At 34.9% G+C, this 17161-nt stretch overlaps 1 protein-coding gene across 5 annotated transcripts in view; it reads left to right on the forward strand.

Annotated features, from left to right (window-relative positions):
* Positions 1-283: 283 nt before the first annotated feature.
* Positions 284-17161, forward strand: part of LOC123706659 (nucleolar protein 4) — a 101588-nt gene continuing 84710 nt past the window's right edge. For all 5 annotated transcript variants that reach the window (XM_045655943.1, XM_045655945.1, XM_045655946.1 and 2 more), the window contains exon 1: positions 284-1234. In XM_045655943.1, coding sequence (XP_045511899.1) covers positions 716-1234 — 519 coding nt within the window. In that variant the 5' untranslated portion in view covers positions 284-715. The remainder of the gene's footprint in view (positions 1235-17161) is intronic.

The raw sequence follows: 17161 nt of genomic DNA on the forward strand, positions 1-17161 counted from the left end.
ACACTACGATATTATAATAAATAGGTTCTCAACAGTGCTTTGTGCTTGCAGTTGCTTCATAATTCCTGTCCATACCAAGTTCTTGACTAATTTATAGACATCGTTATCGCTCACATAATATTACCGGGCGACAGAACCGGCCGATTGTTTTGCGGGCAATTAACACCGCTCCGCACGTGCCGCGGGCCCATCCCAAAGAGGCAAAGACAGCAGACGCCAGCTACAATACATAGAGGATAAAATACCCAGTATTCAGTTTACCGCGTGCGCGCTACGCCGGCGGTCGTGCTTGAGGGGGTGGATCGCTCGCTCGTTCGAATTTCGAATTTGACGATCGCCAATTATTTATTCTTGATACTTGTAATTTTTTTTAAATATTTGAGATAAAAAAATTTCTACTGCGGGACAGTTGAATTAGTAAATTGTGAATTGTAACGTCAGTATTATTGGTTGTCTGTCAACGCTCAAACGTCTCCATCATCGCGAAGTTTGCCAACCGTCCCCGGTAGATTGATAAGAACTTCCCAGTCAAAAGTTCTCGTTCACGAAGTTGTCCTAAACTTTGCCCGTCCCCAACTTTACCGAAACAATTCTAAGAAAGCCGCAGGGACACGAGTCTAATTAAATTCTTGTAAACAAAAAGTAAAAAACATCGCTTTGCGGTGCAATCAAGTGCAATGTTTATACTGTGAAGCAGTGTAGTGAAATTTTTAAAATGGCTGCGGCCATGATAAAGGACCGTGGACTGCGTAAAAAATTAAGCCAAGAAGCTATACCAGAAAAAACACCCAAAAAGCCATCTAAACGCAAATCGACACCCAGTAGCTCGAAAAACGATAAGAAAAACGAGCAAAACAACAATAAAAGACCCAAGATCCAGACGGGCGATCCGAAACTTGATTTGTTTTCGACTTACCAGCCGTGGGTCATTCAAACTTATGGGGACTTGGCAAAAACAAAAACAATCACTTTAAAAAAATACGCCAGAATTCTCAGAACTCTCCGCGGAGAGGAGTGCAACAGTTCTGACAGTTCCAAGTTCCGGTTTTGGGTAAAAGCGAAGGGGTTTCATGTTGGGAAGCCTCCCGGATATGATGCGAAGCCGGCCGACAGCATTGTATGCAGATACAGCGTCGCTGATGCTGAAGGATGTACTAGGGGCGCAGAAGGCCAGGAAGTATACAGTGGCTCTCAAAATGATCCGCCACTTTATATCCCGACTCCACCTTTAAAGGTGAGTGCTTAAAATGTTAACTATGAGCTATCTACTCATATACTATTTAAATAATATTAAATATGAAACTTTAAGAACAAAATAATCATAAAAATATAAATATCTAATCTAATAAAATATTTAAAAGTACATACAACTTATGAACAAGTACTACATTTAATTAGTAATGACGTAATCATTAAATAATTTATGAATCTCGAAAACATGTGATCACTATTTACGAAAAACTTTTGCTTGGTCAGAAAATTAATTGTTGGCAATGATTTTTTTTCTTGACCTTACCCTTTCTCAGATCTAGATCGAACTACCAAGAATACATAACCATCTAAGATAATCTCCAATGGCGTTCTTGTCATTTGACAAGTAAGATTATAGAATAAAGGTGTTTATTTAAATACGGTTTAGGTTTAAAATCCTGTACATTAAAATCTGCAAAACGTGATCAAAGATGAACAGGTGAAATGCTTGTGGTGTCATTAGCACTTGTTTGTGATGCAAGATGTATCTTATTTTCAAATACTGCACAGATATGATATTATTTCTATAAAAATCATTATCAACACGGCCTTCGAAATTCGATAATACTTAATTATACTGTATAATGGGTTGGTTAGACCTCAGAGGTCCTATGATCGAAAACAAGGAAAAACACTAATGAAAAAGATTTCGACTTTAAAATTGTCGTGAAGTTTTATTTCTTTGTGTTCGATTCGATTTAATTTTTCCGATTTTACGAGTTCACGATAAGAAAACAACTAGCTCGATAAGGTCTTTTAAAACATTCATTTTGCATACATTTACCTATTTAAATGACATTCACTAAATCTATGAATTTGATTTTTTACTTACTTGGTCTTTGGTAATTCAGAGTCGATACTTAAGAGTACGAATTACATGTATATGTTTGTATGTCCAATAACAGATGAGAATGTAATATTGAATAAAAATAGCATTTGTTTCGGACAACTTTCTTTTACACACAATAAATTAAAAAAAAAATTGTGATCGGTTTCTGATGAAAGCCTCCTGCAGAACCTTAAATAACACGCAACAAAAATGATAGACTAAATTCAGTCATCCATTACATTATTATTAATTTATATTATTTAATTCATCCATTATTTAATTTAGTAAGGCCAAGGTAAACTATACTATGACGGTTCTAGGAATACATCGATTTAATGGAGAATATTTGTACCGTAAAATCTAAGTTCCCTAAAGCCTAATCTAAAATCGAATGAGGCTTGCCCCTCAGACATTTGATCCATGGGGCAAACTGTTATTAATGTGTAATAGGGTGACATAAATCTAGGGCTATTGAATTCTCATAGCATTTGAAAAATGTGGAAACAATCAGCAAGCGTCCAAGCGGTGACCGCAGCGACCACGATAAGCGATCGATTTGACGTTTGAAGTGACCGCCCCTTACGTTCTACTCTCCTAGTACATTGCGAGCGTATCGATAGTTTAATTCGATTGGACCGATTTGTGATCGGATTTTAATCGAATTTGAATCGGTAAGAGAAAGTCCTATTCCTATAAAATCAAATCCTATTTATTTCCTATAAAAATAATTTATTCTAGAAATAGCTAGAAAATAAGTTATTCCTAAAATTAACATTACTCTTACTTGTCTACTTCGCCTAGACTTCTTAGACATAGGACATTCTGGTCGAAAAAAAAAGAGATTTTTTTTATACGTTTGTATATTCTGTGGCCAAAACATAGGTTTGCCACATACATATATCGATAAAACCTTAAACATAGGGTTGTCACCTGCACTGTCATTAGAGACAGGTACGATTAATCAGTGGTTCGAGTCACGCCCGTTTAAAAATGAACGTATTTTTACCTGACAAACACAGGGAGAGGGCGGTCTGAATTTTGAAAAGGTATGCTAATTTCGTCGTGTATTTTGTTCATCTTTATGGTTTTTCTCATATCTACCGACTTATATGTTATATTTACCAAGTTAATTACTTATAAGCACTAAATATGTTATAGCTATTAGTGATTAATATCTTTAAGATGTGTAAGTCGGATTTTTTTACGAACTTACTATTTTGACAGTACCAAGTTTATATACCCTAATAGTTATGACTGTATGAAAAAGTATCCAAAATAATACGTAATATTTAAAGAAACTTGCCAGTATATATCGAGGTATCCAAAACGGCTGTGTTGCACCACGATGTATTAAAAAAAAATCCTTCCTACATACACTGCCGTGTAATGGCTGTAATTCCCTTAAAGGCTTAGATTTTTAAAGGCAAGGTGCCTCTAGGGAAAGTATGCCACAAGTTTTGTCAGCAATAATAAATATGTTAGTAGTAAATATGACACTTGCATGGCTATTTTTATACACCTGATTGTGCGATTTTTTTTAATAATAATTAATCTAGCTATGATGATGAAGAGCAAGGTAGTTTCAGTTCCTGCTTGTCAAACAATACTTTTGGCGAATTAAAAGAGTAATTTCTTTTATTCTTTTCTTTCTAGACTCTCTTTCTATATTCGCATTTAACATTCACTCGAACGGTGAAGGAAAACATCGTGACGAATGTTGCCTTAGACCCAAAGTCGACGGCGTGTGTCAAGCACAGGAAGCTGTTCACCGACTGGCCTATAACATTGATATTAAACGGATACAACAGATATCTATCTGAGGGCCAGACCTCAAAAGTTTGTAGCGCTACTAGTTATTTTTATATAAATTCAGAGGCTCGTCACTAAAATACCGATACGATCAAATTGATCGATAATTATTTGGAAAACATGCCAAGAAGTCGTCAGTCACGGCAATTAAATTATAACGCATCAGAACACCAAAGTCGTAGTCAAATTGGCCTCTTAATTTGTTTATAGATTTTTAATCTGTAAAACAACAGGAATGTTAAAATTACAGATGATAATAGAGTTATGTTATTTATTTCCCACAGTTACTACAAACACGATAGAACTACACACAACAATGTATACACTGATAATTCTCAAAGTCAAAGTCAAAAATTATTTATTCATATAGGTAACACAATGTACACTTATGAGCGTCAATAAAAAGGAACATACATTAGATGCTTCTAATTTTACATTTACTGCCAGTTCTCAAATCAAGGCCGTAGAACTGAAGAGAAGAACTGGCAATAAACTCTCCGCCACTCTTTTTAATTGCCAAGTTGTTTTTTGTATTACACAACGTTTGTAAGGAGCTGCAACCATCACACCAGGTTCCACATGACATCAGCAGGAGGCATTGTGAAATAGGAGCACGCACTTACATTCTCGTGGGAACGAACGTACCAATTCTTGAATATTTTCTTGAAGGTCCCTAAGTCGAATTGGTTAGGAAATATTCAGTGGGCAGCTGGTTTATAGAAACGCTCAGCTTGTGGAACGAAGTTCGTGATACGGATGGTATTACTGTACGTTAGTCTTAAGTGCTTACAGTGTCTTCCCCTTAATAGAGACTGCAAGAACTGTTATTGGACATTTCTTTATGTTAAATATCCTTATTAGTAAATTAGGTTAGACTTCGATTACTTATTAGACATAAGTTGGGCTAGTCTAAAAAAAACTTAACTAAAACTAAACTGGCTGAATCGATTTGAACGAATTTTTTGTATTCGTTTGGATGGCGCGAACGATGAATGGTTTAGATTCACAAATCAGCCCGGAAGATGGCGCTGTAGTATGTATCTAGGTTATTTATCTAACAGCTGGTATATATATATAAATCTTCTGTGCATGTGTTCATAACTAAACTCCTAAAAGTCTGGGCAGATTTTGATGAAATTTTTTGTGTCTTCTCGTTTAGTCGTGAATGATTTACATTATTAGATATTTATGTTTGTATGTAAGACGTGTGTACATAAATACACCGTATAAACATACAGCACAAAACAAATTGACATAAACAACAAACAAAAACAAATGAACATCTCACCAGCAATTTATTTCTTCATGGAGCGCAGACTTCATTCAAAATAGCTCCATAGAAATGCTTAAATCTTTTGAAATTAAATGAATTTACACTTAAAAGAAATTAATGAACATTAACAAATTTAATAAAAAGCCTGGCGATATTGACGGATTAAGATTGGGCTAATTAAAAATGGCGTCTGCTAATCCAACGTAGGCTGTAATCCGACAATATTCGAGTTGCCTTGAGAATTGCGGTAAAAATTTTGTTTTTCAAACCAAACTGTGTCTACTTCTAGCAGGTAAAGCACGTCGCCGACTAGTCACTCTCCCAGCTGCTTGATTCCTTGGCGATGCGTAGAGATGTGGGGTCTTCCTGCATCTTCATCTGTGTTCAGGATTTGTTCGAATTAATATCTGCGGCTGAGTTTCATCATCGGACGTCAAGGCAGAATACAAAACCATCCGTATAACCTCGACGTCCGTCATTCCACAACTGAGCGTTTCCTAAGGCAGTTTCTGCCCTTCACTACTACTATGTGGAACCAGCTGCCTACTGTACGTGTTCTGAACCAATTCGACTAGGGTCCTTCAAGAAAAGAGCGTGCGAGCACTCGTATGTGTCCATCAGACCAACATCACGGTATACGTTAACCTTTCAACTGACATTGATAAACTGCATGCATCAATGATTTTATGAAACTGAATATCCTAAGTCGGGGTCTAATAATAGATCCATTGCATCTTCTTTTATCCATAACGAAGTTATAGGGGGTCGAAAACGACCTAAACTACTTCGAGAAAGGGATACTGGGAGACTTGGCGAGCGCTCTGCCATGCCCCCAGATCTATGCAGTGTTGTGGTTGTAACTAGCCCTGGCTCAGCTCCGTAAATGGAAAATTAGTATGCTTCTAATAGGCTGTTTTAGCGCAGAGGAATCAGTCACCCACGTAGTCCTGGAATGCGAGGCTGTGTCTAATCAACGTACAAAAATCCTCGGAACAGTGGGGTCGCTCCGCGAAGCCTGTGAAGTGCCCGGGAGATTTCTGTGCTTCTGAAAGGAGTTAGGCTGGCTAAATTAGCCACGACTTAACGCACAGCGGACCAATTACGAGTCTAAGTGCGGAAAATGAGTCCACCTTACCTGTTACCACCATTTCTGTTTTTGACGTTCATAAGTGTACATTGTGTTAACTATATGAAGAAATGATTTTTAATTTTCATTTGCTGTGAAGCAGACGTGTTCCACAGCGCTGGCCATTCTGACGGAGACCACAACAGTTAGTTTGCGCTCCATGTGCAAAAAAAGAAAAATAATGTAATAATAAATGTAATAATAATAGTAGAAAAAAATAAGCAGTATAATTAATAATAAATATTTTTGGACAGGTTAAAAACTTCTTAGGACTTTGTGGGATACTTGTTATATTAAAAAAAAAAACAATTTATATTTTATTTTATTAACTTGCCTAAAATAAGTTAAGTAATCCACCGTTAAAGATTCTGAGTATCGCTGTTTGTATTTTGTATTGAACACAGCTTTTAAACTTACTTATTGTGTCTCATTTACTTAAAAGTAATTAAAAATGTTCATATTGTATAATAATTCCAAAATTTATATTTCAAGTCTGATGCTACAATTATTTATTTATGACAGAAATACAATCCATACAAACTATGCCAATACGATAATGTCGACGAATGTCGACACGTTAAATAATTAAAATATAATAAAATACATATATAATATTAAACACATAATTTACACAATATCGTTACTTTGAATTCACTCTGCGAACATATTATTTATATGTTTGTATTGAGTGTCGATTATCAGTTAATACTAAATCTTTACGCAGTTGTCACAAACAGATTCTGAGAATTAGTATGGATTATAGTTTAACAAAGCGAACCTAGCTCCACTTGTTCTGGGAAACGAGAAAATCAAAGCCGCGGCAGGGACTTCCAGTCTTTTTATTTGGCATCGTCTGTCTTCGCCTGATAATCCATTCTAATAAATACGCCTTTTTTGTTCTAATATTACATTCAGCTATCAGTTTTATACAATTTTGTCTTAAATAAAACGAAATTCCTCAAATTGTGTTTACGCTATGAGACAGTCGCTGAATGCTCTAATTAAAACATCTTAAAACAGTGTAGTCGACTGAATGGCTTTAACAAAATCACAACATATCTTTTCAAGCACTCGCACTCACTCACAGCCCGTTTGCAAATTACTACAATGTCACCCTGGAGAAGTTAAGTCAGACTTGACATATTTGGCGAAAGGCAACCTACCAATCTGTTAGAAAAAGTTGATAACCCTATGTGCGGGCAATGTAAAAATGGCGCTATAAATCCGGCCCGGGCCGTCGAACGGTCGCGGCCCGCCGTAAATTATGGCGCGAACGGATGGCATGGCGCGGGGAGCGGCGGCCGAGACATCACAATGTCGAGAAAATACAGACTATAACTAGCTATACTAAATAAACTCTATAGTTTATACAGGTTTTGTTGTCTTTGATACAAACCAAACATGTAATTGAGTACTTGAGAACTTGCGTGTTGTGGTTTTGTTGAATAAATGTCGTTCTTTTTAATATAAAATTTATTTTTTATCATGCTAGAATAATTAGTAACTTTATTATTAAGTTACAAATAAATGAAAACGATGTAATCAATAATAGTAAATTTTTCAAACCAATTCGTATTTCGATAAAATTTCCCAAGATTATTTAAATTACGTTTAAATGAAAAACTTGAATTTCCAAGGGATCACTGCGGAAAACACATCACTACTTGTTACTTTATTATTTAACCCGAGTACAAGAAACCATTCCCAAACAGATGGGACCGACAAAAGCCAACCGCATCGCATTGCGGGCGTTCGCCAGGCGGCAGAGTACCAGGATCGCAGCGATGTCGAGATATCGTGGTACGGGGTGGGGTGGAGGTAAAATGCGCGGGTAATTGGTTCGCGCCGCCCGAGGCGAGCCCGTATCGCGCTTTACCGACGTCGCCCCCGGTGTCGGGTGTGGACTAGTGGAGGCGTGGAGTCTAGTTTATATTTTATTTTTTAAAGTGATGTTTGTGATCCAGGATTAGAGAATGTTGAAGCGATATCTGTAGCTTACGTTCTGTACGACTACGATATATATTTTGTTGTTGTTTTAACAGTCCGAGCGTACTCACATAAGATTAATTAATACGAAAGTAGAAAAATAAATCTATACCTACTAATACTTTTATATACTTTTATTTAATAATAATGAAGTGATTTTTCTCCAAGGGTATATATTTTGATTCTTAATTATCAGTAAACATATTGAGTATTTGAAATAAAACACTTTTTTACCGGATTGAAGCTATGTATTATTATAAACTTATAATTATTTTACATAATTTAATATTTTTACGACGTTTCGCGTGCTTTACAAAATACAATACTATATTGACCATAGATAATAGTTTTTACGAAATACACCCAACAATGCAGTCTTTAATTTCAAATAAAACAAGAACAAGTCGTCTCCACGCCAGTCGGCGGCGGCTGTTTGTCATGGCACCGCGAGTTATAGCTATGTCATGTCGGCCACCGGCGCGCCACTTTATACATCCGACGCTACCGCCCGCCACGAGTATACGATGTATACGTTGTATAGCACGAGACCTTATACGTTGAACGAACGCGTCTGTTTTTATCAAGGAATTATTTTATACGTAGAGTTATTCAATTTAAATTTGTACGTAATAATACTTTTAAATTTTAGGTTAGAGTAATCATTGATTTGAGGTACTTAAAAGATTTTTTTTACAACTTACTGTAATTTTGATTTGACATTATTGCTTGTGTACTTAAATATAGTTGACGTTGACAATTTACAAGTCTGAGCTAGTGGTTAAACAATAGACAAATCTTAATCTAAATGTCGCTATCACAGTCTTTAGGTAAAAAGATGATAAAAATATTAAAATAATTCATACATTATTTATTAAACATTTTGACATTTCTTTACGAGTTATATTTCGATAGTTTGTTAGCGGTAGCCCCGCTCATTAGTGGTGTATTTCGAGTGGCAGTGGGCCGCATGAAATACGATGTCGTCATGTCACGGATACGGTAGTGGTGTGCTCGTTTAAGACTCATATCGATTGTATTGAATCTTAAACAGGAAAATTTGGTAATGTTTTCAGATTTTTAACCCAATATTGATTTATTGTTGTTTGTTTTTAATAATTATTAATAACTTTTAAAGATATATTCTTTATTTTGTTCTCTTTTACTTATTTTTAAATATAAATTGTCTCCTGCACTAAGACACAATTTAACATTACGATCTAGCCTAACTTAAGTCTAATATGTAATTTAAGTTAAACCTAATTTACTAATAAGGATATTTTATATAAAAAAGTGTCCAAGAACACTACTTACAGTCTCTATTAAAGGGAAGACACTCTGTTATCGTGTTATAATTTATTTGCTACTTTTTACTTAACTTAATAGGCAGGAAATAATAAGAAATATCTTCTCTGTGGTGGAGTTTAATACAATACTAATAAATACATGTGTACAACTAATATGTCCACACGTCATTAATAAAACGTCGTTCCCAGTAAAGAAAACACGCTACAAATCAAGCGTACAAGAAAATTTCAAAGCTCTGCCACTCATTACGAGCATTCCCCGCTCGTCACGAAACGGCGGCATATAACGCTAGTGATGTGAATGATCTCTGTGATATTTCTTTGTGAAGCGTTTTAAATCGATATTAGGACCTACAAGTATAAAAAGGTAATCTCGTTGAATAAGAATATAGAAAAGTTAATTTATGACATTTAAGTTTGTAGACAGTACGGGAGACTTCAAAGCTGGTGTTATCCTTGGCGAATAAGTATCGCAAGTATCAAAATCGACAGCCTTTGAAAGTACCTATTTTTTGGAAACAAAAACGTATTTTACATAGATAAATAAACTAATTATGTGATACAAATGACTAAACCCTAATCATAAATTCGACTTAAATATAAACTTCAAAACTTAATAAATAATGAAACTTCAAAATGTTTCTTGTATTTTCTTTCCTATTAAAAAGAATTCAAAGTTACATCACTGCACAGCGCACAGTTACTCGTGCTTACAGACTTCCGTCGTTAAGACTGTGACCCCTCGCTCCTTAGACCTTCTCAGAAAGAATGGATACTTAACGAGCAACGAAAGGTTAATGATACCTGGGGTATGGGGTGGATTTATTAACTGTCAAAAATCAAAGGAACCCTTTTTTTATTGTTAATATCTATCGGTTTATATAAAAGGATCTGATTGCGATTTCCATTCATTATTCTAATTGAGTTAGGCAGTGTTGGCCTAGTTGCTTCATCCCTGACGTTTTAGGTTCGATCTGGAGATCGAACGCTGAACGCTAAATAGAAAAAAAGACCATTGTTGCAGCTGGAGCTGTGCAGCAATGGTCTTTCTTTCTATATGAGCAATTAATATTCGCTCGAACGGTGAAGGAAAACATCGTGAGCAAATGTGGCCTTAGACCCAAAAAGTAGACGGCGTGTGTTGGTACAGGAGGCTGATAACCTACTTGCGTATGATTGACAAATGTTCATGAAACAGATACAGAAATCTTAGGTCAAGACCTAAAAAGGTTGTAGCGCCACTGATTTATTAATGTTTTATTCCAATTTGGTGGTAAACTTTTTGATATCTATTTCATGCATATAAATTACTAATATATGTAGTTCTGATAATTAAACATGTTATATATAAAACCTACCTATAATATACCGTGCCTGTGGGCATTCTCCGAATACGCGCAGTATTTAAACGGAACATAAATCCTTTAGACTTTACATAACCCGCGTAACAAAGTCTACATTTATTTCCACAATATAAAAATGTCCGGCTATGCTATATAAATATTCTACTATAGACGCATGCTTAAACTTTTTATTACTAGTACTCTGACCACATGTGAAGGCCGTAACTCAACTGCTTAATGGAGAAATAGCAGTTTTACTCGTGTTTTGTGTCGTTCAAGCCAAAATAATTGTAGTTTTGACAGTAAACAAAGGGAGTATATCCCGTTGCAAGAATTGAACTTTGAGCCATACTTTTGGTTGCCTAACGAATCCATTTAATATACTTATCGTAATGCATGCGCCGACTCTGGTGTATTTTTTGTAGGCCAAACGGGCCGGATACTCATATGATATTATGTGACCGTCGCCCATGGATTATCAATGGGGCTGGAGAGTGCAATGTCGGCCTAGAAACAGATCAAAACGATTTCTTATTTACAGCAAAGCTTAATGTAGCTAACTGCTAACAAATTATATTTAAAACAAAAACATCTTATATTCATTCCCCAATGCAACCTGCCGAAAATATTAGTTCCGGTGCACAAAGGTTAATAATCGAAATCGCGGTATTGTTGACTGCTGGTAGAGTACAGTTCGTGAGCTCCACTCTAACAAAGTCTCCGAAGTCTGATGTACTTTTTAGTAATTAGGTAGCCATAGAAGTCAATTTGATGACCATTCACTTTTCGTGGCGTTGCGTAGAGATGTGTTCAGAGTTTGATCATCGGATGTCGAGGCAGAATGCGAAATTCCAGCCGTATTAGCTCTACGTCCGTCGTTTCATAACTGAGCGTTTTTAAGGCAGTATTTTCCACGAAACGCCACTATGTGGGACCAGCTGTCCACCGATGTATTTGCGAACAAATTCGACTAAGGGTCCTTCGAGAATAGCGTACCATTGCTTAAATTTGCGAGCCCTCCAACATTGAGAGTGCCCATGGGTGGTATCACTTAACATCAAATGAGCGTCCTGCCCACTTGCTATATCAAAGTTATAACGCTAGGTTGATTCTAGACCAACAATAGAAACGCCGTATGTTTACATCAAAGGAATATATTTCAAAAAGCTCAGCGGAGCGTATTGAATGTGGCCGGAGATGTCTTCGACTGCGGGGCCTTCTTGACTACGTTATAGTGATGAGGTTTATTTACTAACGATAAAATTTTACACGATTTGGATCGTCGTTTCTTGTGAAAACCGCCTAGTGGAACTCTTTGAGCCCTCCAATCAATCTTAAACACATAAAATAGGTACATTCAAGCGGCGGCTAAATACAGACAGGCCTGCTTTCTGATTGGCCGTATCTCACTTAACATTAGGTGGAATTATAGTCAATTGTCTGCTAGTTCTATATAAAAAACAATGATAAAAAAAATAGCATCTAATTAATCCAAACACTTTAAATACACTAATTATGTTATTATCAATTAAAATTTGTCAGCCTGAGTGACTCAGACAATCTCATTAAATTAAATTATTTATGTAGCTCAATCGTAGATAATAATGGTGTGATATAGAAACTTAATTGTAATTAATATTATATTTGATATTTTGTAAAAATATCAAAAATTAAGGCTTTCTTTATAGGTACTGATTAAAATGATTTACTTAACATATGTATTTGATTTAAATTTTATTCGTTGATACAATACCTAATCATCATCATCGTTATGTCAGCGTTAACTTCAACGTTGGACTCGTGGGTCTCTCATCCCTGAGAACGTAGGTCTCGGCTACGAACTTTCTGTTTATGAGCTCATTTAACCTTAACCGGGTAGGGAAACATTGTCAGGAAACCGGCATGTCTTAGACCTAAAATGTCGACGACATGTGTCAGGCACAAAGGCTGATCACTTTACTATTAGAAAAAACAAATATACATGATAACTGATGCCAAGTATTGTAGCGTCACTTAAGCGTAAAATCTTCATCAATATCTAGGTAGAGTTAGATAGAATTGATATAAACATCGATAATCTATAACATTTGACCCATCACTATCTCCCCTCGCATGCAATCAGTCGGGGCGAGCCGCGGCGACGCCGACGCCACTCAACGCGCCTCGTAAACGTTATCGGCTACATCGTAAAAACGCGACATAAAATGGCGAACGTGCCGACTACCGCTTTAACTTGCACTGGGACTCATTCTAAATTTGAATTTATACTCTCAGTGACATTTAAAAGTCTTCGGTATAAATCGATTGGAAGCGTTTGTTAGTCAACCACTGTTTGACCTTTGTTCTTTATTTGAAATTGGTTTTATTTTGTAATTGGAATTAGCAACGCATTTGAATTGTATTAATCAAATAAGCTCCGAAACAAATCTTAGCTACCGAAAACTACCATCTGTCAAAATTCATTGCGCATTTTTAGACTGTCCGATTATTTCTAATCTAATCTAGAATTTGACGAACTTATACATATTTGGAATTGTACACCATATTATTGTGTCAGTTACACAATAATATGGACTGAAGTTGTAAAAAAATGAAAGCAACTTTATATTAAAATCTAGCCAATAATTATGGCTGATAAGTATTATAATATTGACTTAATTTTCTACAATACTAGCTTAAACTAAGGTAATTTTCATTAACAGTCTTAGTGTTCTATAATGTTTTGACACTATGTTCGTGTGTACGAGATACCGCACTTGCACTTATATTCACTACACTAAGTTTAGTAACTCAAACGGTTTAGTTTTCTTTAGGCGTCTTGTATTGTATCAAGATGGATTGCCTCAGCATTCACATGGTTATGTACCCTAATCCCTGATCCCTCATATGATTTTTACGAAAAAGTAAAAAAAATATATGGCCCTATGTTATGATTTCATTCGGCGGAATTATGATTTACATAAAATAATATTACGTACTAAATTCGCCCGAAGCCGTGAGACTGGATTGCGGCTATCCCAGGGGTCGTTATCAGTGTCCATATGTTTCTTGCGTTTTATTTTTCACACTTCCGCACTGTATATGCGGTGATTAATAACATATGGTAGCTTTACTTTGTTATGGTATATTTAAGGATTGATAGGGATTGTAATGTTTGTATGAAATGTAAACAAAATATAAGAAAAGAGCGTACCAATTTTTATAAGTCCGGCAACGCACTCGCGAAATCTCTGGCATAGTGTCCATGGTCGCCTATACGAAATAACAACCGTATCACCTCGACGTCCGTCTGGTTGTACCACTATGTGGAACCAGATGCCTACATATGTATTTCCGAACCAATTAGACTTAGGGTCCTTTACGAAAAGAGCGTACCAATTCTTAAAATTCCGGCATTTTCGAGCCCCTCCGGCATTGAGAGTGTCCATGGGCGGTATCACTTACCACCAGATAAGTAAGCCCCCTGCCCTTTTGCCCGTTATTCTATAAAAAAAAAACTAATTCAAAAAAAAAGTACTAGGATTGGCAAATTATGAAGAGAACATTTAAGGTCTTTATGTCTTTAAAAAACTCAAATGTTTTACGGATAGAAGTTGTTCTTATAAGCCATTATAAATTAGAAAAATAGATTTATTTTATATTCCTTATAAAATATATTTTTATCGCGCGATTGTTAGGATTTTGAATTGGACATTATGCGTTGCTTATATGTCGTAATCAACTTTTAATTTTGATTAATGCGACCGCTCCGGTCCCAGAATTAGCTGTTTTTGGCATTGTTTTCGCTCGGGCTTAATGGATTAAGGGACACAGATTAGAGTACATTCCTATATGACCCGGTATAGTGAAAGAGCTGAGATATCAGTTGGTAACAATTGTATATTGTGAGCTTAAGTTACAAGCTTAGAGATTGGGTAGAAAATGCCGAAAATTTCATCAAGGGTTTAGCACTTTCACTGTAATATCAAAGGGAAAGTCCTGAAAACTGTACTACTACACTTTGTCAAAAGCATTAAAAAATTGTGATCCTAAAGATGATGGTAGCTGTAAACTCCAATTTTCTGTGACGGAGTCTCTCTGGGAATACTTGTAAATCACATTCATGTTGCTAAAAACGTCTCTAAGTTATAAAAAAAACAGGAACATTTCATTTAACATCTTCGTAACTAAGGCGGTCGTTCCGAAAATATATGTTAAATTTCTACCAATAAATTAAGTTTTCAAGTTTAATATGTGGGTAGTTAGAAATTAAACCTTGCTGGTTATAAAATTCTCTTTTATGAAGTTTTCCAGAGGTCAAAATTTGGAAAAAAATAAACAAGCAACCACAAAATAAAAAAAAAACAAAAAAATAATAACCTAAACTAAATAGAATATTAAACCTCGTTCAGAGCATGATCAACGAAGTTACATTCTAAGTATCTTGTCGTATAGGTTGTAGGGATTCTTAGATAAATTAACTACAGCAAATAATTTGTGCAAAAAATAAGTCTTGTAAATCTTGTCAAAAATATTAATTTGTCATAATTCAGTATTGACTTTTTTGCATGCTTAGAAAATTCTACGCCTAGTTTAATTTAATTTAATTAAAAGTAGAGAATGGCTGGACCGATTTGATTTATTATGATCTTGAAATATTTCTGGATGTTCAGGAAAGATTTAAACGAAACATAAATTATAAGTAAGGAAAAATACTTAAGCGACAAATGAATTTTCCATTAAAAAATGTTCCGAGCTAAAATATTTTTTTTTATATACACGTGTCTTTACTACGACATCCTGGAACATTACGATCTAGCCTAACTTAAGACTAATAAGTAATTTAAGTCTAACCTACTTTACTAAAAAGGATTGGTATCATAAGTATGTGTCCAATAACACTACTTACAGTCTCTATTAAAGGGAAGACATTCTGTTCTTGTGTTCAAATTTTTTTTTCATTCACTGTTTAGCACCTAATATTAAAGTACACTGACACTAATTCACTAGTTCAAATGGGTTTGTCCTTTTCAATCTTCTCGCTAAAATATTTGATATCTATTTAGAAATAAATATTGTCAATTGTTTGTCACACATTTTATGTATTAATTGACACAAATATGTGTCGATGAAGTTCACCGGGTCATCTAATGTATAAATGTAATCACTATTGTAATAATAACATTTAAAATAACAGCCATGCAATGACCCTCAAACGAAAAACATTAAAAAATATAATATAACAACTAAAAAACTAAATACTGTACGTATAAATCGTCAAGTTTTGCAAGCACGAACTTCATACTGACGCGACGCCATCTTGTAAGCGTTTTGGCGGGTTCTTGAAATTATGAATAATTCAATTTATAATTAATACAATTACAAAATAACTGTTTATATACGTTGTATAGTTACTAATATATAATCTAAAGTGTGATAATTATTAAATTAATAAAATTTCTAGGTTATAAATCACTTGTAGTGTATTCTCGAATACGGTAAGCACTAAAAGCCCCTCGTTGTGTTTAGTTATTAATGCGTTACGTGACGGCTCGTATCTTTATGGTTTAATATTTCAATTTGTCGGTTTACTGTTGCTAGTTTAAGAAGTAACATCGTATAGGAACTAATATTGAAGGTGTTTAGACTACTTTTATTTTTGAAGGCTTTGAATAAGAATTATAGTTATGAAATCCTACTTCCAAACATGCCAACTTTATTCAGCTATAAAATATATTATATATATATAGTCACTGTTCCCTAAGTTGGAATAGAGTAATAAAACTTTATATATATACAAGCGGATCCGACAGACATTAACAAATAGTACTTAGGTTAGGTAATTTCTCAGTTAAATCAACAAATTTATCTAATTTTGTATGCGTATTGAAATACACAAAACCTTAATCTACACAAGTTTATTTGAACTGATCAAAATACAAACAATAAAATTAAACATTATCAACTTTTGATCATGTTGAATTTTGTTGTTTAATCTGTTACGGTTAAATAAGGTATAGCTGACAAATTTGTATGGGATGTGACATTCTGTCAAAATGGACGACACTAAGACGTCATCGGACGCTTTCGCGGGAAAACAATTTTAAACGATAAAACTCTAAAATGAATTTAAAAATATGCTATAATAATTTTTTGCATGAAAAACTATAAAATCATACATTCTCTTTTAAATATGTATAACGCTTGATTGTATACTTTATGTGCTGGTAGCGCATAGGTCGTTGCTATGGTAACTGTAGT

Source organism: Pieris brassicae, chromosome 3 (genome assembly GCF_905147105.1).
Source record: "Pieris brassicae chromosome 3, ilPieBrab1.1, whole genome shotgun sequence".
Lineage (NCBI taxonomy): Eukaryota > Metazoa > Arthropoda > Insecta > Lepidoptera > Pieridae > Pieris > Pieris brassicae.